Raw genomic sequence first — 23,220 nt, forward strand, 5'->3', positions numbered from 1 at the left:
ACCCTACTTCCCTTACTTTGACAGAACCCCACACCTTCTGAGGAGCTGGCCAACTTTATCCTCCCCGAGGGTGCTAGACCCCGAAGCTCGGCCCAGGGACTGGAAAGAGACTGAACAGAGGCCGGCGCTCACATGCAGTTTAATTGTGGGAAGGGGGCAGCATCAAGAGCAGCATTTTTACCAGGTTGGTGTAAAAATCAGTCCAGACACGGCTCTTTACACTGACAGCTGCAGCAAATTCAAAACCCAAGCAGCAATTCGAATTTTTTTTCTTGGAAAACAAATATAGTGAGTTTCCGGTGCGGTCCGCAAGGTCAGGTTGGCCCTGCATCATGGGTGCAGCCGGGGGTGCTGGGGACCAAGGACCATGGCCTACAGTGTCTGCTGGGGTCCTCATTCCTGGGAACCAGCCCTCTCCATACCCTGCCTTGCAGTGGGCAGGGCCAGGGCCAGAATAAAAAGGGGCTCCAGCCAGCAGCCTGTGTATAGTGGGTCTGCAAACATTCCCAGAAATTTGCCCCACATGGCTTCTGCCATTTTAAGGGATTTTAGAATGAGCCTTGGGTGTCTTTCCTAGCAATGCAATAAATATGAGAATTTAATGGAGAAACAACCAACATGGCAAAGGCCACGTGGCAGAAAAGGCTCAGCTTGGCTCCTGCCTGCCTCCACTGACTCTTCACAGACCAGGGTGTCTCCAAGTCAGTGGCTCTGAGAACCCCACTAGGTGGCTGGGACACATGTGACAGTCCTGTTTCTAGCAGCCACCAAGGGAGGGGGTGGTGCTGGGCCACTGGGAGCAGGGGGTCCCACCAGCAGGACCCTCCCCAGCCCCTACATTTAGGGTGTGGTGGGAGGGAATTGGAGCATCTCTGGTGGTGGGTGTGGAGCGTGGCTTCACGGTTGGCAGGTCTAGCCCTCCCGTACACTCACTCGAGGCTCAGCCAGGGAGCTGTGGATGATGTTGATGATGGACTCCAGGCCACTGCCCTCCAGCAGCGTGCGGTGGTCACCCTCAATGATGTGCACAGACACCTTCCCGTCGCACACCTGCGAGTAAATATACACATTTTACTCTGTGGCCATCACCGGCCATCCCACCTGTGGCAAGTGTGTTTGCCTCGCCTGCCTCACTCACCTGAGAGAGGTTGTAATCGGCACCCAGGTCCTCACCGTAAGTACCACTCGTCTTGGCACGCAACAGCGTCACGTTGCCATGGTACTTGGCCTTGGGTTTATACTGGTCAGCTGCTCGAAGCTTTTGGTAGAAGGACAGAGCAGCAAAGCTCAGCTCACGGCGGTCCAGGCTGTGGTGGCTTTTGGTGATGAGGTCCACGGCAGCAGTCACTCGGTCCTCCAGGCTTTTCAGCGATAGCAGGGCCTCTAGCACCTACAGGGAACAGCTCTCTGAGCACAGGGGTGGGGCCACAGTCTGCCCCAACTTCCACTGGGGAGACGGGGTTCCAAAGGAGCACCCCGATCTCCACTGTCCACACCAGGGTGCACAGGCTCCAATTCTCAGCCCCAGCCTCGCCCACCATCCCCGCCCACTCTGTCTCCTGACCCACCTTGCTGTGCTCGGCATCAGTGAATTGCTTTATGAAGAAGCATATGGCCTCAGCCTCGGCCTCAGCCTCACAGCCTGGGGTCATCTTTGCTCGATAACTCTGTCACGGGAAGAGAGACTGCTGCAGTAAGTGCTGAGGTGACCAGGACCCATGCCCCCGGAAACACGTCCAAATCCAAGATGCAACACAGGTGGCAGCACTCGGACCAGCTGGCCCAGCTCTTACCTGGGTGTAGGCCAGTACGTAGGTGTGTGAGCCATCAAACAGGAAGAGGCTGTTGTGGGCGGGGGTTGGGCCCTGCTGGGCCTGCAGTTGAGAGCACATCTCGAAGGCTACACAGGCTCCAAAGGAGTACCCTGCCACGCGATAGGGTCCCTCAGGCTGCACCTGCTTGATGCAGTCAATGTAGTAGGCAGCCAGGTCTGGAATGCTGTCCAAAGGTGCCGCTGTAAGGAGTAAGGACAGCAGAGGGCCCAGCAATTAGGGAGGAACGGAGGCCCAAGGAAGCAAATACTGTTCCAGCATGTTCACAGTACCTTGGGTGCACTGCAGACCGTAGGTGGGCACACTGAGCTTGGCGGCCAGGCTGTGGAACACGGTGGTAGAGCCTTCGATGGGGTGCACCAGGAACAGGGGCCGCTCAGAGCTCTGCACTGAGTTGAGTCGTGTAAGGGTAGGGCCCTCGGGGTTTACCAGCAGGGTGCTCAGGTTCAGCTGAGTCTGCTTTAGGGCTGTGTCATTCTTGGACTTGGGAGCTGTCGTCTCTGTAAGGACAGAAAATACAGGCTCTGGTGGGGGAATGCACATATGTACTAAGCATTGGTCCCAAGTGCTTTTTGGGAAAAGGACCATGCTGCTGCCCTAGTAATGGATGCTCTGATGGGACACACCAGGACCCCTCACAGCCTACTGCCTGCTACGCACCACTAGCGGAGCCAGCCTTGGAGGACAGTTCTTCTAGCTTCCGGAGCGTGAGCTGCCGCACCTCACGCATGGGCAGCACCAGATCATGTTCACGTTCCAGAATCTGGCGTACTTCTACACCCATGAGTGAGTCCAGGCCGAGGTCTGCCAGCGAGCTGTCCAGGTTAATACCTGCCAGGTCCCGGATACCTGCCAAAGGGGATTACTGCTCATTATTTAGAAGGGGATGTGCAGACAACTTGGACATGGGGACCGGGTATGGGCTGAGAGTGCTGGGCCCAGAACAGGTTCATTTATCTCTCCAAATAACCGTCACCATAGTCATAGCTCCCCAGCACCACTGCCCAGGCCAGCATTCAGGCCGTATAATCCCGTCCTCTGTGAAAACTAAGGCTCAGAGAGCTAGGAAGGTGCCTGAAACTGGCTCACCTAGGATGTGTGCCACAGCCTTCACCAGATCCCTCTGGGCTTCACCATCGCCTTGGGCCACAGCTTTCTTCTCAGCCAGCACAAAGCTACTCAAGACTGCATAAGGCTGACTCAGGAAGAGGTCCAGCACCTCCATGCAAGAGGTGATTCGCTGCGGCAGTGTGCCACCGATGACTGTGTCGTTGGTGCCCATCGCTTCCAGCACAATGCCCACATCACCAATGGCACCCCACTGCACGGCAAGGCCTGTGAGCAAGGGAGACAGTGGGTGAGGCGCTCTGGGCAGTGTGTGAAGCCACAGGCAGGGGTGGGGTGGGCAGGGGCCTACCTGGGAGGCCATCGTGCTGGCGCTGCTCGCATATACGCTCCATGGCAGAGTTGGCAAAGCCGTAGTTGGTTTGACCAGCATTACCACGTCCACAGCTTACAGAGGAGAAGACCACGAAGTAGTCCAGCTCAGGGCAGGCTTCCCGGGTGGCCCTGTGGGTGCCCATGTCACTTTACCATGCCCGTAACCTCTCCAGGGCAGTCCAGAGAAGGGTGTGTGCGGGTGGCACGGCCTTGCCTCCCCCAGACCCCGCCAGGTCCATCGGGGACCAATACAGGTGGGAGCACAGAAAAGGCTAAATGAGGGTTCTGCCCACCTGTCCAGGTTCAGGGTACCATTATATTTGGGCTTGTTGACATCCTGGAAGAACTCTGGTGTCTGGTTCTCCAGCATAGCGTCTCTCAAGACCTGGGAGAAAGGGTTTTAGTGCTTGCTGCAGCTCTGGGGTCCTACCCCATTTAGCAACTACCCTGGGCCTCGGGCTTTGGAGGTATGCAGGTGGAGCCCAGGATGCCTTTCTCACCATGGCCAGGTTGAAGACACCTCCAACAGGCCCAAGCTTTGTGGCTTCAGCGATGAGAGCACGGGCCCCCTCCAGTGAGCTGGCATTGCTTGTTGACACTAGCACGTGTATGCCTTGGCGCCTCCACTCTCGAACCTGCTTGGCTTGGTAGCCTGTGGGACACAGGGCTGTGGGGCTGCACCCGAGGAGAGGGAGTGGCCTGCAGCCCCCACCCCAACACCTGCCACCAAAGGAAAGCCTTATCGCCAGCGGCCCCAGGTAACCCTGCTTGCTTACCTGTGCGGACTCCAGACCGAGAAGTCAGGACAAGCCTCTGGGCCCCCCGAAGCACGAGCCACCGGGCCAGCTCCAGGCCAAAGCCACCTAGGCCACCAGTGATGATATAACTCTTGTGGGCTGGGCAGAAGGTCTTGCAGATAGCAGGAATCAGGGTGGGCTGAGCCCCTGGCAGCACAGCCGCTGGCTCCTCCTCACGCACCTGCAGATAAACAATGCAGAGACCAGTGAAGTGGCTGAGCAGCTAAAGGTGCTTCTATAGAGCAAGCCTGAAGGCCTGAGCCTGATCCCTGGGACACACATGGTGGGGAGAAGAACCAACTCCTACAAGTTGTCCTTTAGCATCCACACACGTGCCATGGCATGCACATAAGTACATGTAATTAGAAAAAATAAACTCTGCAAGCCAAAGCCAGGGTGGACACCCGAGGGCCCGCCTCGCCTCACCTGGACAAGGACTTTGCCAATGTGTTTTCCCTGAGCCATGTAGCGGAAGGCATCTTCCACCTGGCCTTTGGGAAACACCGTGCACTTGAGGGGCTTCACAACCCCATCCCGGATGCCAGCCTGTAGCAGCGCCGCCACCTCCTTCCACACGGTGTTGTTCTCCTCAAAAAGTGCATCCAGCAGGATCCCATGGAAAGTGACGTTCTTCAAGAAGACAGCCATGCCTGGACAGGAGAGTCATGTTCACTCGTGGAGACCCCAAGCCCCTATCCCAGCCCCCAGCCCAACCGCCCAGGACTACTAACCCAGGGGGTGGTTGTTAGAAAGGTCAAATTTGCCAATCTCTAGGAAGCGACCATGCTGAGCCAGGCACCGCACACTGGCCTGTAGCTTCTCTTCTGCCAGGGAGTTGAGTACCAAGTCGACCCCTGTGGTGGCAAAGGGGGTCCTCTTGGTCATGTGGGTCAGAGAGCTGGACCGGCTGCATGAACCACTCTGAGGCAATGGCGGGGTGAGTGCTTACCTTTGCCACCCGTATGTAGTAACACATGCTGTTCAAATGACGTGTCTCGGGAATTAGCAAAGCTGGTGTTGTCAAGCTGAGGGAACCTGGCCTGGAGGTATGCTCGCTTCTCGGCTGAGCCTGTCAGGGGAGGGGCTCTAGTGAGCTTGGGCCATGGAGCGCCAGAAGGTCTGAGGGCTTGGGAGGGGCAGGGACCTTACCCACAGTGGTGAAGACTCGGCAGCCTAGACTGAGGGCAATGGAGATGGCTGCCTGGCCCACACCGCCTGAGCCCGAGTGGATGAGCACTGTCTCTCCACGCTGGATACGCCCACGCACTACCAGGGAGTAGTAGGCAGTAGTATAGACGACGGGCACAGAGGCCGCCTCCTCCAGGGTCCTGAGGGTAGAGCACAGGATCATCTATGTCTGGTCACCAACTAAAATCCTATTATCCTCCAACTGCAGCCAGCCCACTCACCAGCTGGAGGGTACTTCCCAGAGGAAGTCTGGTGACAACATGACTGAGGTGGCCAGGCCTTCTGCGGGCACCAGCCCCATGACACGCCGGCCACACTTATCACGGCCCGAGAATTCCATGCCCAGCATACAGTCCCGGCTGGCCCATTTACCTGTAGGCAGACAGAAGGGAGGCTCATGTCAATGCTAAGGGTCCCGGTCCCCTCTTTAGGACAGGGTGTTAAGGGTGCAGGGATGCAAGTGTAGGCCCCGGTGTGAGCCTTCTTGCCCAGGACTTCCTCCTCACTGCATGCACTCTCCCGACTCCCAGCCACCCCGTCACACCAAGACCCCACCCTGGCTGGCACCTGGGATGGCATCGGGAGACAGCTTGCCCGTGGCCAGCATGATGTCTCGGAAGTTAAGTGAGGCATAGTAGACAGTGCAGAGCTGTGTCCCTGGGCTGCTGGGCTGGGCATGTTTCAGGGGAGAGCAGACCCAGCGGATAGAGGCAAGGTCCCCTCGGGTAAGGACATTTACAAAGGCATGTGCTGTCTGCTCCTTGGGCTTGTCTGAGGGCAAAAGGAAGCAAGGATGCCACAGAGCCTTCCTGGCCAGGTTCTGTGTCCCCCCCCCCCCCGCCCCAGCCTGCCAAGTGTAGGGCAGAGTGGGCTCACCCTGCTCTAACAGGAAGTGGCGGAAGGCACCCCAGGCCCCGTCACGGTACACGTTCATCACCAGGTCATTCTCTAGCACCTTCTGCAGCTCTGAAGAACCGGGGTCCATCTTGGGAGTGTGAGATGAGCTGCTGAGGTTAGACAGCAGGATGCACCTGTGGGACGAAAGGCAAGGGTACAAGGGTGGGCGGGCGGGCGGGAGCGAGGGAGGACAGGCACCTCTCAGGGTCTCTCTTACCGGATCCGGTGTCCACCAGGCTCTTTGCGGAGACAGTTCACCAAGCCTACAACACCGGCGGTGGGGCAATCTGTGGCTGTTAGCCACACAGGCTGGGAGGAAGACGTGGCCAGAATGTTCTGCAGGACAAAAAAGGGTCAGCCTCTGGGAGGGTCCCATGCCAGGGCAAGGAGAGGTACCCAGCCCCGGGGCCTGACCTTCAGAGAGTCCACCCACTGGAAGCTGGTATCTTCCACAGGCAGGAAGAGGGGTTTGTCCTGCAGCGTGGCTCGGCGGCACAGGAAGAGTGCGGTGCCGTAGAATGACTTCTTGAGGCCCACCAGGCGCAGCCCCTTCTTTGAGAACAGGCTCTCCCACTCTTCCTATGTATAAGGTCTTACGTGAATGCTCAGCCGGCTGGGGCACACTCAGCCCTCCCTCACCTGCCCCGCATGCCCAGCAACAGTACCTGGCTTAGGAGGCTGAGCCCAGGCTGCACCGCAGAGGGGAGGCAGGCCAAGGTCTCCCCAAGGGAATGGCCTCGGAGCACTGTGTGCATTAGCAGGAAACCACCTTCCTTGAGGGCCGCTACCATGTTGCTCAGGGCCAAGGCTGGGTCACCCAGAGTGGACACTGCACAGTTGCACACCACAAGGTCAAAGGCACCCAGGCTGCTGGGGGCAGCTTCCTCGGGGTTCCACTGGCCCTGAGCAATGTCATGCTGCTGCAGCTTGGCCTGGACATCCTTCAAGGCCTCAGGGTGCTTGTCAGTGGCTGTATATTCCAGTTGTAGCATAGGCTGGGTGTTGAGCAGTGCCGGGATGTGTGAATACAAGTGACCTTCTCCAGCCAGCACCTGGGATTAAGGGAACACCTTAGATCTGCTGCAGCACACACAGGCCTGAGGCTCGGGTCAGCATCCCTGAACTGCTCAGTCTATGGCAACACCAGCCAGGAGGCTTTCTGCCTTCCGAGTCTGTCATGATGTCCCCGTTTGGAGCCCAAGGCATCCAGGAGGCCTTCCTTCTGGTATCTATCTCATCCCCTGGGCTGGTAGGGGTAAATTCCCCCACAATCTTTTAAAGGTGGAACCGATAAAGACAGAAAGACCAGAAAGCTGCTATACGCCACATCTGCCCTGTCTGCCCTTCCAGCACACACCTCCACCACTTTCATCTTGAGGCTAGGCAAGTTCTCCAGGGCTGTGTCTATGCAGGCCTTGAGCGCTTGGGAGTTAAGGAGGCCACTGATCAGAGGGTCTTCTGGCAGCAGGACCCTTTCCTGAGCCAGTGCCTCGCCCAACTCCAGCTGCAGGTTCCCATTGAGTTGCAGCTGGCAAGCAGCTGCCAAGAGCCGAGGCAGCCCGTGCTGTGGAGGGTCCTCTAGCCCAGGCACTGTCATCTTCAGCCCTTGCTGGGTGGCCTTGGTCTGCAGAGCCTGTGTCAGACCTGGAAGGGAGAAAGGCCTATGTTCTCCAAGGCCTCCAGCCAACCTCCAGGACCCCACTCCCCAGCTTGTAACAGCCAGAGGAAGCAACAACGGGATGAAGGGATCCAGTAGATCGCCAAGGTATGAACCCACTGAAGGATCCAGTAGATCGCCAAGGTATGAACCCACTGAAGGAAAGCCCTGAAAGCTCCGGTCCCACCAACCCCAAGCTTCCCACAGCCCAGGCCTTGTCTGACGGGTTTCAAAGACAAGGACTGAAGGGAGAAGGAGGGCAAGTTTGGGTTCCTCGGAGGGAAGAGGGTGACTTACCCTTGCACAGCTGCAGCTCTCTCTGTAGGGTGGTGTTCTCAGACAGGCACCCATCTTCCATGTGGGGTGTGAAAATGAACTTCTCCAAGGTGGGAACTAGCTGTTCCTGCTGCCGCCGTGGAGCTGCTGTGGTGTGCAGTCTTGATATGTGGACGCCACCAGACACCGTGCTGTCCAGACAGAGGCTCGTTGTCACATCGGCCACTAGAGAGACACACTGGTCAGTGTAGGCCATGCCCGGATGGGACACAGGTGCATAGAGCTAGGACCACAGCTACCTTGAATATCTCCTTCTAGCGTGTACACCTTCTGCAGATGGGTTGCAGGGTCGATGTGGATGGATGTCACGCGCACGGGCAGCCGCAGACTCTGCTGGCTGACACCCAGAATGGACACCTGCAGCATTGTGTCCAGGAAGGTCACCCAGTTGCCTTTCCAGAGCAGCTTGCCCTGTTCACCTGCAGCGGAGGGGCTGGGTCAGCACACCTGGTCTCACCCACTCCAGGGGCCTCTAATTCCTCCCTGCCCACCCTGCCTCCTAGCAAGAGACGGCCCAGCAGTGAGAAAAGGGCCCTGGTAATCAAGCTCACTGACTCTGGGATGTTCTTGCCCACCTTCAAGGCTGGCCTCAACGATGCCCTGGAAGTGAGGGCCATAATCGTATCCACGAAGCCGCAGTTCCTTATACACTTCTGCCTGGGTCAAGCGGGAGACAGGTGTGGACTCAGGGGCCTTCAGGACTTCTGGGTGGTCGAAGAGCTTGGAGTCAGGGTCTTCCCACTGGTACACTTTTCCTGTAGGAGATGAGGCAACATGAGGTCGGACCCGGGCACGGGGCAGGCAAGGAACTGGGGTCCCAGCCCCACAGGCCCAGCCAGGCCCCCACTCACCACTCACTATCAGGTTGCCATTCTCAGATACTTCAAAGGCATGGGAGGCTTCTAGCAGCCGCACCTCCAGAGGCACAGTCCCTGCAGAGAAAGAAGGAAGGTCAGAGCGAGTCTGTAGCAATCCCAGCAGCCCCTACTGAAGGTGCCTCTTACCTGTCCTGGGCAGTATGGTGGCCTGATGAATGGTCACATCCTCAAACACCACAGGAGTCTGTTCTAGGGACAGGCCCAGGCTGCGAGCCAGTGTCTTCCACGCCAGGTACAGGTAGCCAGTGGCAGGGAAGAGGACCCGGCCATCGATGCAGTGGTCGACCAGGTAGTGGTCAGGAGACTCAGGACTGGCATCTGTAAGGGACAGAGACCTCAGCACTGGCCCTGATATCTGGGAAGGAAGCCAGCCACCCACCATGAAGCCCCGCTCACCGATGTTGTAGACCGTAGCAGAGGAGGAACTGGAACCATTGGGGAAGTCTTCAGCAGCTGGGACGTCCCAAGTCTGACTGTGGTCCCACTTTATGTGAGGGGAGATGAGAGGGGTCCCACGGGGTGCCGGGAACTCCACAGGTGGGAACAAGGCATTGGGGTTGACGTCGATGCTGGTGGAAAGGGAGGCGGGTGACACACAGGCTCTGAGGTCTGAAATACCTGTTGCTCCGTTTGTTTCAAGACCCCAAGATGGCCAAGCTGAGGGCCAGAACTGAGCTAGGCCAAGGACAGGGCCAGCGGAGACCTACCCTGTGAGATGCACTTTGCCAAGGTTGGTGAGGAAGAATTCCAAGTTATCCTTGTGGTCCCTCTTCATCAAGGGGATGATGGTGCAGCTAGACTTCACACCTCGCTTCAGGACAGCCTGTGCACGGCAAAGAAGGGCTAGGCTCTGACCTCTCCCCCGCAGTACTCATCTTCTCTGCTGACTGGCAGGCTACTATGCCCCTCTCCCAGGCAGACCAGGTCCTCACCTGCAACAGTGCATGGGGTGCAATCTCCAGCACCACAGCGTGCTCAGGGACATGCCACAGCGCTTCCTGGAAGAGCACGGGGCTCACCAAGTTGTTGACATTGTATTCGGCAGAGGATGTGCGGGCCAGGCTGCTCTGCCACTGGGCCTCAGGGATGGAGGTGCTGAGCCAGCGAGCTGAGCGTGGCCGTGGTTCCCGGATCACCTGTATACAGCAGCTTGGTCAGCAAGTGAAGTCAAGTTACCACACCCCACGGTCCATGTATACGGCCGGGCACTCACCTTCTTAAGAGCCTGCAGCAGGGTGGGGGCGATGCCTTCCATGAAGTAGGAGTGGAAGGCAAGGCCACCTGTCCGCACCTCCTTGGCAAACACACCCTCTTGCTTCAGCTGGTCCACAAACTCACTCACTGCAGCCTGCAGGCATCAAGGCCAGTGGTCAGAGGGGCCTGAGCTGGCTCTCCTTTGTCAAGTACACAATCCACCCAGAGAGCCTGGGCCTAGTGTGGCTCGCCAGCTGGGCCCTTCAAAACTCGGTAGACACACTGAGGAGGGCCAGGGCAAAAAGCAGGGGACAGAAGTCCTGCTATGGGTGCAGGGCCCACCTGAGGTCCAGAGATGGTGACAGTATCCTCAGAGTTGTGGCAGGCAGGCACTACACCAGAGGGGCAGCGCTGTTTACATTCCTCCCAGGACAAACCTGCAATCAGAGTGGCTGGCCTCAGAGAGGTCCCTGCCCATCCCGCTGGACCAAGGAGGGATCTGCCACGAGCACCACCTGAGGCCAAGGGTGTTGGTGGAGCGACAAGAGATGACATACGACAGCCTCAGGACCAGCCTTCCCAGGGAGCTTTCACTCTCTGTCTGACCTCAAGAGGAGATGTCATTATGGCATCAGTGTAGGAAAGGAGCCAGCCAGATCTTACCCAAGAAATGACACCTGAGGGGTGTCAGGGACAAGTAGTGGAGGGGCTGGGCAATGCAATGAACACCCAGGGTCAAGAAACTAGCTCCGCACGGCTCCGTGACCACGGCTCATCGCACGTGTGTAGTTTTCACACCTTGCTCAGGCCTGCCTGTGGGCTCAGCAGAACCGAAGCCTCCAATAAAGATGACCTGAGCAGACTGACCCCTCCCCCTGTAAACCCACTTCTTCCACCAGGAAGGCAGCCAATTGTTTTAAAGCACCCAGAGCACAAACCCCCAAGAAGGTCCTGGTGCCTAATGAGGTTGGGGGCCCTGGGAAGACACCTACCAACAGCTGCCATGGATCCAGGTGGGAGGTGGGCATCCTTGATGCACTGGCCTCTCCAGTAGGCAGCAAGCACAGCCTCTCTCTGGGAGAGACAGCCATCGGCATAGCCACAGGCAACCTCTCCCAGGGAGTGCCCGATGATGCCGTCAGGTTTCAGCCCCACAGAGGTCAGCAGGTCTATGAGGGCAATCTGGGGATTGGGGAACATAGGTCATGTCACTTAGCCCCTAGACCACTAGGCTGACAATCCCTAACAGTAAGGCCCAGCACACCAAAGCACAGCAGACCTCCGGGGAAGCTCTACCCTTCCCCAGGCTTGCAACCAATACAAGGCTCTGCCCAGGAAAGGGTACATGTTGGTGTCTGCACACTGGACAGGGCCAGGACTGTGTGATCCTAGGAGTATGGCTCCTTGCTTCTGAGTGTCCCAGGGTCCCAACACCATGCAGGCGACTTACCTGGATGGCAGTGAGGCCCACAAAGGCGTGCACGATGTCATCGAAGGTGCTCTCATCTGTGCTCAGCAGCAGGTCTGACACTTTTATTCCCAATGGCTTCACGGCCTCATCAGAGCGCAGAATAGACTCACGGAAGCTGTCCAGGCGCATGAGGCTCAGCCCCATCCCTCGCCACTGTGTGCCCATTCCTGTCCCAGAAAGCTTATCAGGGTCACAGCATGGCCACCTAACAGCCTTGCCCTCAAGAAAGGGGACCCACCCCCACTCCTTTGAGAGCCAGGGTCAGGCTCACCTGAGCAGATGAACCAGAGTGGGCGCTTGCTGGTAGGCACTGGCTGCACCTCCTGGACGTCTCCCTCAACACCCAGCACAGTGTAGCCCCTGAAGGGCATGGCTGCTGTAGGGGTGGCCGCAATGTCATTGAGCATGCTCACAAAGGCCAAGTCCTGGCTGTGCTTGCGGCCCTGTTCCAGCAGGCCCTGCACCGCCTCTACAGTCCGTCCACTAGCGTGCAGTAAATGGGGAAGGGCAGCATGTGGGGCAGGTGCAGGGGCCTGCTGTGTGTTGGGCCGGAGGATGACGTGAACATTGGCACCTCCAAAGCCAAAGGAGTTGATGCCCACATTGCCACCACGAACGGGCAGGGGCCTATCCACCACCTGCAGCCGCCCATCGAGAAGGGCTGGGATTTCAGGGTTGGGGTTGTGGAAATGCAGGTTGGGGGCCCAAACCCCGTTCTCCAGGGACAGCAGCACCTGCAGCCAGAACACACGGTGAGTAGGCAGCAGACCGCAGAGATGGGTCTCCTAATGTAGACACAGGCCGAAGATCCCTACAAGTGGACACTGGCGCACTCTTCCCTTCCCACCACAGAAGAGGGCGCTTGGCTGAACTCGGCTGCTTACGAACTTCCTCAGAACTGTGCCCATCCTTTTCACAGTCAAGTGTTTCCTTTGGCCAGAAGCTCGACCACAGGGAAATGTGCCCTGAGGGTAGCCCCTCCCCCCTGCCATCTCAGCCATGGTGCAGCCAAAGGGGTAGTTGGTAGGTGGGCAAGAGCCGACAGGTAGGTCAAGTGATGGTCACAGGACACAGCTATCCAAGTAACAGACTTCTGACTCAGAGCCCAGCCTGCTCACCTTAGTCAGGGCTGCAAGCCCTGAGGCAGGCTCAGGGTGTCCCATGTTGGATTTGGTGGATCCAATTAACAGAGGGCCCTGGCGGGAGGCACACAGGGCTCGAACAATGCTGTTCAGTTCCTGGGGGTCACCCACCTGCAGGGGACAGAGTAAGTTAAGGCTGCAGTCGGGAAACTCTCTAGTGAGGGTAGAAGAGTCAGATGTGGGCCAGAAAGGGCTTTTACCTTGGTGCCTGTGCCATGGGCTTCAACGTACTCGAGGGACTCTGGGGCCAGACCAGCTGGTCGGTACAGAGACTGGATGAGTTGTTCCTGCGCTTCTCCAGAGGGGAATGTCACACCTAAGGTAGATGAGGGAACGGTGTGGTGTCAAGCCTTGCATCCTCTACCTCTCCACTTCCTGTGACCCATGCTCTTTTCCCTCTGTGCCCACCTTGCTCCTTGCAGCCGTCCGTGTTGGTGCCAGCATTCAGTATGGTGGCATACACCCGCCGGGCCAGGGATTTCTTAGTTAGCAGGACTGCCACTACAGCCTCAGAGCGACAATATCCGTTCCCTAGGGCAGATCAACACCTCAGCCAGATGCCCTGGGATAATGGGGTGTATGCATGCATGTGTACACACCTGAACCCCACACACATCGCCAGGAAGCCATACTCTGTGTATAATAAACAGATGGGAACCCTGCAAAGTGGAGCATAAGGATGCCACCCACGGCAGCCTCACCTGAGTCATCAAAGGACCTGCAGGTACCCTCTGGGCTGAGCATGCCCAGCTTCATGAACTGCACAGAGGTGTTGGGCTTCAGCAGCACGTTGATGCCACCCACAAGGGCAGCGGGGCATTCCCCACTGCGGATGGCCTGATAGGCGCTCTGTAGTGCCAGAAGGCTGGAGGAGCAGGCTGTGTCCAGGGCAATGCTGGGCCCTGCAAACAAGGCCATAAAGCAGGTGTGGGCGCCCCAGAGCAGACACGGGCCTACCCAGATCTTGAGCCACCCCACTCAGCTTTCCCCAGGAACAAGGAAGTCTGAGACCCCAACGGGTTGCCCACCCACCAGGGCTGGGAGAAAAACCAACCTTTGAAGTCGAAGAAGAAGGAGAGCCGGTTGGCCATCATTGCCCGCTGGCAGCCCACCATGCTGTAGCCCAGGAGCGTCTCAGGGTCTCTGCTCAGGGCCTCTGATGCCTCGGAACCACTCACACCCACCCAGACACCAGTGTTTGTTCCTCGGAGCGAGGCTGGGTTGATGCCTGCCAGGGATACCAGTAAAGCTCAGCTCTTGGGCACATAGGTTTGAGTGCGAGGGACGCTAGCGGGGGAAACAGTGGGCCTCTAAGGTCTGGGTCAGGCTGCAACCATAGTTAGGACAGAGGACAGCATTGTCTAAAGGCAACTCCTTTGGCCTCTGGTGTCACTGGTGGGTCCCAAGAGCCTGCTAGCCAATGAGTTCTCAAGAGCCAAGGGCAGCCTGCCCCAGGACAGGCTGAGATAAGGAGATACAGGGAGACAAAGGCCAAGTGTCCTAACAGGGAAAGCAGAGGACAGTGGGTAATCCCCAGGGAGCTGTGCCCAGTCTTTGGTAGGGCACGGGGAGCTGACAGGCCCAAGGTGGGGACCTCCATCTTCACCATGGACTGCAGCCCCGGCCTTATACTGTACGCCAGGGTAGCTGCGATGTATCAAACGTAGGGCTAGTTAGCCGCTACCAACCTGAAGCTTACCACCCCTCAAACCAACCCACAATGGCTGCCTAGCGTGGGGCCTTCTATCCCTGGGAAGGAACAAGTCCAAGTTTCAAGCAGCAGGATCCAAAATAAGAGATATCCATTTAGACAGTGCTGTTGCTGAGGCTGGAGGCCGAGCTCCTGCAGAGCTACCTGCTTTAAGCCCCACCCTCAGCCCAAGACCAGCCAGACATCAGGGAGTGAGGAAAACTGGGGTAACAGGGTGCGCCTGGGACACTACTAGTGTGCAGTTGTGAAACCGTGAGCTGCCCAGGGCCCCCGCCTCCTGCGCCATTGCCCCTAGATCAGGGTTGGGGACATACATGGCCAGAGGGGCCCATGCCATGCTTTCCTCTGAGCTCTTGCTACCTCAGAGCCAAGAAGATACTATTGTTGCATTTCCTTTTCCTTTTTACAGCCCTGGGGATGAAACCCAAGTCCCTGCACACAAGGGGCAAGTGCTCTACCGCCCCAGACCTCATTACAGCATGTTCTAAACAGGGCAGCGACACCCCAGTGACCCACCTCCATCCACAATAGCCTCATAGCTGACTTCCAACAGCAGCCGGAGCTGGGGGTCCATTGTGTGAGCCTGCTTGGGGTGGACCCCAAAGAAGGAGGCGTCGAACTTGGACAGGTCCTTCAGCTTTCCAGACCGCTTGGGCAGCCCATAGAGCCCTGTGGAACACCATAGCCACTGAAGCCAGGGGAACCAAGAGCCCCTCCCTCTTCTCGAGGAAGGCTCCCACAAAGCAGCGATTGGTGACCCCCTCCCTGTGAATGAGGGGTCCCCCCAAAACACCCACGTGTATGCGGCCCAAAGCAAACCTGCCAGAGGTGAGGCTGGTGACTGCCACCTCCAATCTGATGGGAGACCCTCTGCCTGCATGAGGCTGGCAGGCCAGCCTCACAATCACAACGCTGACTCACACCTGTCCATCAGGTAGAGCCACTCTGTGGCTGTTAGAGTCCAATGGGTGTGAAAGACAAACCAGCATCTTAGTCTGCCTGCTAGCTCGGGGCACAGGCCGCAGGTAGGACTTAGAGAAGAGCCCCCTCCCCCTGCCCAGCTCTGGTGTCCTCCATGCAGGATCCAAGCGCGTCACCTGTCCTTTTTAGATTCTGATTGGTTCTCAAACTCACAGCTATACAGGAGTCTCAACAGGCACTGTCTCCAGGAAGTGCCTTGGCCACAGGCTCTCAATCAGGTCTGTGGCCTGATCCTGCGGGGAAACTCACCGGCCTTCCATCGCCTGTCATCGTCTGTGACCATGTCCACACCACCAATGAGGTTGGCCCAGAACTCCTGCAGGTTCTCTGACTCGGGCAACTTCCCCGACATGCCGGCTATCACCACCTCCTCCATGTTTCTTCTCTGTGGGGAAGGTAGCATGGTGGGCCCCACACAGTCATTCGGCCACTGTGCTCAGTTGGTTAAGATGGGCCCTGATCCACAGGTAGTACCCTGCCTGCACGGAATTTTCTCACAAAGTCCCCAGTGGAAACAAGCAGGACCGAGCCTTAATCACTGGATGAGGCCCGTGCTCGGGTCTCTTAGCATTGATAGTTACTCGTAAGGGACTTGACCTAGCCTGACCCTACCATGCCACGCTGGAGCTACCTGGGACCGCATGACCTCCAGGAGCCTACTGGGTACTTCATCCCAAGCTGGTCAAATCAGGAACTTGCAGAGAGAGAGTTAGTTGGGGCTTCAAGATGCAGGGTGCGGAACACTTGAAACCATGCTCGGCTCAAGCCACGGGGAAGCCGGCGCTTCCCTTTCAAGGTGGGGGTGGAGACCGGGTGCTGCCTAGGGCCAGCAAAGACGCGGGGCTGCTAAGGACTCAAGAGGGAACAGGCCCGACTACTATTGAGTGCCCAAGTCTGGCGGGGCTGAGGCAAACACAGCCAATGGACCCCTCCAGCAAGATCCAACCAGGAGTACTACTCCCCGCTAGGTACGGAGCAGGGACAGTCAAAGCCTTTCGCCACCATATAACCCGACCGAGGCAGCAGCAGGATCCGCATTAGGTCCTCGGGTTCCTAAGGCACTTGCCCAGGACAGTCCAGGCCTTGCAGCCATAGGTGCAATGTGGAGGATTCCGCGCCACCCTGCCGGCAAGGCCTGGATGGCACGGTGACTTCCGCTGAGGCCCCTGGGGCCTCGTGCGCACCCAGACCCGCATCTGGCCTCTCCAAGCTGGCGCCGGCGTACCACCGCCACGGCGGCCTCTTGCGCCCTGCCAAAGCCTCCCAGCGCAAGCGAAGGCCCCCGGCCCCATCCACGCGGACGCCCAGCCTCCTGCACCGGGCTGGCGCGGCGCCCACGTGACGGCGGCCCGCCGCGCTGGCCCTCCGCACACCCCTCCCGCGCCCCTCTCGGCCCGACCGCGGCACGCAGCCCGGTGCTTGGCCGTCGGAGGGGAGCGCTCACAAAAGCGCAAGGATGCTGAGCATCGGCGCCCGCCTGTCCTCCCACCGGGGCCACGGCACCCCGACACCGGCCTGCCGTCCCGGACCCCAGCCGCGTACCTGACTGGGCTCTGGAGGCAGACGACAAGCGCGGAGCGCGACAGGCGAACTAGACGAGACGCCGCTGCCGTCTCTCTGGCTCCCTCTAGGCCGCGCCGGCGCTATTTAAACCGCGGCCATCCCCGCGCGGCCACGCCACATGGGCTGACAGCTTGGCTGCGCCGCCCAGGCCAATGAGCGTCGGGGCTGCGCCCCGGGACCCGGCGCGCCGCCGCCGGTGGGGTGATGCCCGCGCGCGCCGCCCCCAGCCGGGACCCTGCGCGGGCGCGCGCTGGAGCGAAGGGAGCGCGCAGCCCCCGCCCGCTTCCGTCCCCGCCCCCGGCCTCGCGCAGGCCACGCGGGGCCCATCCCGACGCCCTCATCTCTGCCCTCCCAGCCCCCGCCTCCCGCGGCCCGGCCAGGTGTGCACTGTGCGCGCGCAGTGTGGGATGGGCGTGCTTGGTCACACTGGGGACTGCACTGAAGACATCAGGGCCACGAAGGGGGACAGGCCCGGGTCGCCGCGACTCCACGCCGCGATCGTAGCGCGCGCGGAGCTGAGGGGCGTGGCCCGCTCCACATCGAGACCAATTGGGTGCCGAGGCCGTTCGCGACCGTCCAATGGCGGCGCGCGGGTGGGCGTTGCTAGGCAATAGGGTGATGGGCCGGCAACAGCGGCGAGGCGCTTCGCTGGCCCCCGCGCAAGCGCGGTCGTTGACCCTGGCGGAGGGCTCCTCCGGCGGGGTTACTACCGGTCATCGCGGCCCAACTTTCTCCGACACCCTCTCTGTGGCCGCCTTGGAGACCAGGATGCGGGCAGGGACGGGAACAGTGAGCAGGATCAGGAACACTGACAGGCGCATGCCGCGGTCTCGGGAGTCCGCGCACGGTCCAGACGTGGCCATCTGGCGAGCGGGATACCACCCCTCCCCCGCATGGTGGGAACAAAGGAGCTGCTGCGCGCCTCCCAGAGATGCTAGCTTCCGGGACCCTCTCCCTCCCTCTCTTTAAATTCCTCTTTTGAAAGGGTCATTGAATCTGGGGGCGGGAGATGACAAAACCCACCAACCAAGAAGAGACAAATTGCTCAGGGGGCCGCTTGAATGCCTAGAGAGGTTGCTCCCTTCCATGCTGTCCTTCCCCTTTCGGCCCAGGCCACCAAAGAGACACCTCCTTATGGGGCAGTGTCCTTTCTTTGGGGTGGGGCGGGGTGAGTGGTCCTCGACTGCCTGTCTATAGCATGGTACCTCAATAAGCTAGGAGCAAAAGGATGGGTAGCAGAACCTCAGCCTTGCTTGTCAACCCTGGCTCCCAGCTTCCCCAACTTGATTGTCCACCCAGGATCACTATGGAAGGCTGCCAAGCAGGACCCTGAAGGTCAGCCTACAGGACTGGCAGGTGTATTCTGCCCACATGGTGGCCAAGTTCTCCCACTACTGCCCCCATGACTTTAAGGGCCGGCCATTCCCTGCCTTGCTGTTGGCATCTGCTGTTAAGCGTAGTCTGTGGAGGTAGAGGTGAAGGAACCAGGTCCCATACCTGTAAGGATTCAGCTTTTATGTTGACCTGCCCCTGTCACCTGGCAGAATGCACTCAGGCAGTACTCTGGTCAGCCCAGGGTTCCATGAGTACTAGTCTGTAGGCAGGTGTGAAGGACCCCTTTAAAAGTCAGGCCCCGCCCACTTACGCTCTCTGTGCTCCCTTTGCGCTTCTCCTGTTCCTGGTGTGTCTCTTTACCTTCCCCTCTCTCCCTTTCTAAATAAACTCCTCACTCAAGCACTGTCTGCCTGGCGTGTTTGTCCCTCCACCTCCCTTACCCTCTTCTGCTATGGAACCCGCTATGCCCTCCCACGTGGTCCCTTACCTTGGGACCCCCACTCCACACACACACACACACACACACACACTTCTCCAGCTTTATAACTGTAACAAAGGAACAACAATACCAACAGCATTCGGGGGTCTTCACTTTGGAGTTCATTGCTGGTATCTTTAGGTTTCAGGGCCAGCCTTGAGAGAGCTCAAAAGTCTTGTGTCTGTGCCAGCCAGAGCTGCCCAACCCCACCTCCTGGTGCCTTAAACTATGCCATGTTTGCTTCCTTACTGGCCATGCTGCTGGTCCGAAGTGGTCAGCAGAGGCCTGCCCTCTGCAGCTACCAGGGACCCAGGACAGTTGGCTGAATGCAGAGTCTGGGCCTGTCCATAGAGAAGGGCGCAGAGGTCAGACTGGACATCTCTGCACTCCTTCCCATCCACGGACGCTGCAGGGCTACATCTCACACACGTGTGGTCTAACCAACAAAAAAAGTGCATTGGCCTTGGAAGAGCCACGTCAGGTTGGCCTGCCATTGCCCGTGCTGGTCCTGGAAGCACAGTGTACCCAGGTGGGCTGTTGTGCATATGCACCCGGAGGGAGAGAAGCCATCTGCAAACCTCTGCTAACTGGCACACAAGACCACATTACTGAGTGTAGGTTTTCCTGTTACATTTGTCACAGGTCAGCCAGACAGCTAGTAACCAGTGTCAGTATTACATGGGTGAAAATGAAGCTGCAAACGTCACATGACAGCAGCCTAGAGCTGGGAGATACCTTTCACCCCCACAGTTCTCCATGTCTGTCTTGGAGGATACCCAGCAAGGTCAAGGCCACAGCCACCCATAAGTTCTGGCAGGAAATGGTCAGGCAGTGATACCAGGCCTTAAGACATTTCAAATCAAGTCTAGCCATCATCCTTGACCAGTGTCAAGGCAGGTGTCACGATGAGGTTTTCAGAAGGACGTGTGGGTGTGTCCCTGTGGTACTGGCATGTGATGGGGCCTTGAAGGATACACTCCCGGGAGACTTTCTCACACGGTGTTCTCTGAGAACATACTTGCTTTGCAGATGGCCACTCTATTCTCCCCACTGGGTTCTAGAGGACACTGAATGACAATGGTTAGTGCACAGCGGCTGTAAGTGGTGACACAGGCCGGAGGCAAGTAGGACAAGATAGACAACTTTGCAGGCCAAGCAGAAGGAGGAGGGTTTTAATGGTTTGATGACATCAGCAAGGCCATCATCGGGAGCCTGCCCTGTGCGCACAGCCCACCTGTATGCCATGTGCACACTCATGCACACAGGCCCCAAGCACAGGCTCCAATCTGGAGGCCTTCTTGGGTCCCCTGAAGGGGGCCGAGACTTAGTTCTTGAGGTTGTAGTTGCGGATCCTAGGGTGCCGCTGCGTCTTGAAGTTTGTGGGTTTAGCTGGATGAGACGTGCTGGGTCTGGGGTGTGTGGCTTTTGGCTGAACTTCCATCTTTAGACCTTTGACAGCAAAAGTGCTTTGCATGGTGACAGGACTCTGGTCAACCTTTTGGAGACGGCTGGCTCCCAGAGGTGCTGGGCACTCTACAGGTAAGAGGCAGAAAAAGTGTGGTTAGGAACACAGGAAGAGGAAGGACATGCGTCCCCAGAGTTGGTCGTGCCACCATCAGCAACCCACGAGGACCTAGCCCTAGCTAGTGACGTCAGTCGTGTTACGTCCTGACTGGGGTACACTCTTTTTGGGCACGGGCTCCATATAGTCTCTGCTGATCCTGGCCTGCCTCTCCTCCTGCACACAGACAAAACAAAAACATCCTGACCTGCTGTGACCATTTCCTCGGGATGGGGCAGGTGGGCCCCACTCCCCATTCATGCTGGACCACACCACCAAGAGTCCAGTCGGTTGTCCTGTCCTCAGGGCCTGAGTATATAGGTGCTGGCCATGAACACTTCCAACCATTTAGCATTCCCGAGACACAGGCCAAGGACCCTGGAGCTGTGCTGCACCAGGCACAGGTTAAACACCAAAGCAGCCCAGCCAGTGTCCACTTGAGCCATGGTATAGGTAATCGTTTCGTTGCTGTTGCTAGCACCCAGACTTAGTAGGCAAGCCACCTCTACCCTTTGAGTCTTTGACACTAAAAATGTTTCTTTTTGTAAGACATTATTTCACCTCCCTAAAGACCTGTCCTTTGTCTCTGGCAGTCTGGCCCAGCAGATAGGATCTCACTATGTAGCTCGGCTTTACCTGGAACTCACTATGCAACCTAGAAATTAGGGATCCACCTGCCTCTACCTCCCAAGTGCAGGAATTGAAAGCAAGCAACACCACACACTGCATTTTATAGCGGAATGTAGCGGCACTGCTTGCCAGCCTTGACTCAGCCATTTTATATGCGTGAGGCAGGCTAGGAGGTGATGTGCATGCTCTGTCTAACATGATGAGTCCACTTTTCTGTGACTCCCAAGGACATGGCTGGCACATGCTGGATGGGCACTGAGTAGGGTACAAGTCAGTACAGCCCACAATGCAGTGGGCATGGAGTCTGAATGCTTGCATGAGCTCCAGGGAAGTGGCAGGCAGATGAGCCGCCCTCCACCCTACTTCCCATCCTGCACTTATTTCTGCTTTGCAATCCTAGGGAGTCAGGTGGGAGGTGTCTTTTTCTTTGTGTCTGTCTCTTTTAAAGTCAGAGTCTTGCTTTGTAATCCAGGCTGGCCTTAAACTCACAGCAATCTTCCTGCTTCAGCCTTGTGAGGGCTGGGGTTATAGGTTAGGTCAAACTATGTTCAGTTTTCTGAGGAAACTTTAAAGATTTATTTATTATGTGTGTGGTGTTCTGCTGGCATGTAAAAGAAGGCATCAGATCTCATTACAGATGGTTGTGAGCCACCATGAGTTCCTGGGAATTGAACTCAGGACCTCTGAAAGAGCAGCAGCCAGTGCTCTTAACCACTGAGCCATCTCTCCAGCTGGAAACTTATTTTTGTTTTTTTTTTAAAGACAGAGTTTCTCTGTCTAACAGCCATGGCTGTCCTGGAACTCGCTCTGTAGACCAGGCTGTCCTGGAATTCACAGAGATCCGCCTGCCTCTGCCTCCTGAGTGGGGACTAAAGGTGTGGGCCACTATCCAGCTTGAGGAAACCAGCAACCTCCTTGGGCCATTTTTGTTCTAGCTCCTGCTGGACCAGGCTCTGCTATCTGACTCAGGAGCCTTCTGGGACCCTGAGCATTCCTACCATGTCACCTGGTGAGGCCCTTCCCAGAAGGCATCATGGAGGGGTAAGAATTACAGAAAGGTCTTTGTGCCAGGTCCTCTTGCTGCCTACCTGGAACAGGCATGGGCAAACGCCAAGGAAGGAATAGCCCAGTTCTACTGCTGGTCACAGTGGATGGAGATGGCCATGGCTCTGGCCAGTGTCTGACAAAATGTCTTCTAACTGGCACTTAGAGCTGGGTAGGCCCAGAGCTAGGGGGATTTACTTGAACTGTCCCTGAGTAGGTCTGGTTTTGGTTTCTGTTGCTGGCCTTTCTTTTCAGAGTTCTCCCTGTGGGGAGGGAGGAGGTACCTGGCCCAACTTCCAGACCTCCGGTTGTGGGGGCCATGGCCTGCTACTCTGTGGCTGGGAGGCATAACATTGCTATGTTAAGCCTGTCTGGGGCCTGAGTCCCTGTGACCAGAGACTTGATTCCACCTGTGCTGACCAGTAACTTACCTGTAAAGCCTGCTCTGCCTCTGTTTTTTTTTTTTGTTCTGTTTTTAACCTGGGTTTGGATGCACTGCCATGCCATGGCTTGCCTTCACTGACCCCAGAGTCTGGGGAGCAGCTGACTGTGTGTGCAGATGGACAGATGCCTTGGCTCTTATCTGCACTGGGGACACTAAAATGTCTGATTACCAAGAGCCTCGGCTTTCCTGCTCCTGAGGTTCCCAGGCCCAGAAGCCACCTTCAAAGCTACTACCCAGCTGCTTGGCTCCAGGATATCATGTGACCTCCCAGCTCTATGGCTGTCCTGATGTGGCTTTCCAAAGACTGGACTCAGTGGTGTCTCCAGAATCTGCCTTGGGGGACTGGGGAGGGCCTGCTGTGGGCCCTGGACGCAGCTCATGACTCAGTCCAAGTTGTGGTCCTAGGCACAGCTGACAAGACCTTTCCAGCTCATGTTAGGCTTGTCTGCTCCAGCCCTCCTGTCTTTAGGAGCTAACCACCCCTTCACTGAGACCTCTCCTGTCCCCATGGAACCTGTGTGTGCCTCTGCTCTCTGTTTGCATTCAACATGAGCTCCTTTTTCCATCATGCTTATCAATTAGATTGTATTACACTTTCTGGCCCGTCAAACTCTCCGAGGCTCCCTACTACCTCCAAGGT

The 23,220-nt window shown here is 57.6% G+C and overlaps 2 protein-coding genes across 2 annotated transcripts in view; both read right to left on the reverse strand.

Moving 5' to 3' along the window:
* Positions 1 to 122: 122 nt before the first annotated feature.
* On the reverse strand, positions 123 to 17,292 carry Fasn (fatty acid synthase). The gene is made up of 43 exons (XM_051182429.1): positions 17,067 to 17,292; positions 15,774 to 15,909; positions 15,060 to 15,212; positions 13,887 to 14,060; positions 13,534 to 13,734; positions 13,241 to 13,363; positions 13,033 to 13,148; positions 12,809 to 12,943; positions 11,962 to 12,424; positions 11,670 to 11,857; positions 11,212 to 11,401; positions 10,562 to 10,656; positions 10,239 to 10,373; positions 9,958 to 10,161; positions 9,733 to 9,848; positions 9,422 to 9,594; positions 9,152 to 9,343; positions 8,999 to 9,079; positions 8,723 to 8,902; positions 8,387 to 8,566; positions 8,109 to 8,312; positions 7,512 to 7,798; positions 6,820 to 7,206; positions 6,569 to 6,733; positions 6,372 to 6,490; positions 6,134 to 6,288; positions 5,825 to 6,028; positions 5,479 to 5,629; positions 5,219 to 5,397; positions 5,019 to 5,138; positions 4,801 to 4,923; positions 4,496 to 4,719; positions 4,049 to 4,250; positions 3,773 to 3,924; positions 3,566 to 3,657; positions 3,250 to 3,401; positions 2,922 to 3,167; positions 2,493 to 2,681; positions 2,105 to 2,332; positions 1,794 to 2,014; positions 1,569 to 1,667; positions 1,139 to 1,390; positions 123 to 1,050 (listed from the first exon to the last, which is right to left on the reverse strand). Exons 2-43 carry the CDS (start codon positions 15,898 to 15,900, stop codon positions 913 to 915), a joined length of 7,515 nt encoding a protein of 2,504 aa, XP_051038386.1. The 5' UTR covers positions 15,901 to 15,909; positions 17,067 to 17,292; the 3' UTR covers positions 123 to 912.
* A 2,671-nt stretch (positions 17,293 to 19,963) lies between these two features.
* The window catches only part of Ccdc57 (coiled-coil domain containing 57), a 97,419-nt gene continuing 94,162 nt past the window's right edge, over positions 19,964 to 23,220 (reverse strand). Inside the window, exon 19 of the mRNA XM_051182441.1 lies at positions 19,964 to 20,433. Within this exon, the coding sequence (XP_051038398.1) occupies positions 20,225 to 20,433 (209 nt within the window). The 3' untranslated portion in view covers positions 19,964 to 20,224. The remainder of the gene's footprint in view (positions 20,434 to 23,220) is intronic.

This window comes from Phodopus roborovskii, unplaced genomic scaffold (assembly GCF_943737965.1).
Source record: "Phodopus roborovskii unplaced genomic scaffold, PHOROB, whole genome shotgun sequence".
In the NCBI taxonomy this organism is placed as follows: Eukaryota; Metazoa; Chordata; class Mammalia; order Rodentia; family Cricetidae; genus Phodopus; species Phodopus roborovskii.

Coding starts and splice junctions, on each gene's coding strand:
- Fasn (XM_051182429.1), bottom strand. CDS start 15,900: ATGGAGGAGGTGGTGATAGCCGGCATGTCGGGGAAGTTGCCCGAGTCA. Junction 13,735..13,886: donor CTTCTTCTTCGACTTCAAAG/GTTGGTTTTTCT, acceptor CCTTGTTTGCAG/GGCCCAGCATTGCCCTGGAC. Junction 12,944..13,032: donor CCCATGGCACAGGCACCAAG/GTAAAAGCCCTT, acceptor TGTCCCCTGCAG/GTGGGTGACCCCCAGGAACT.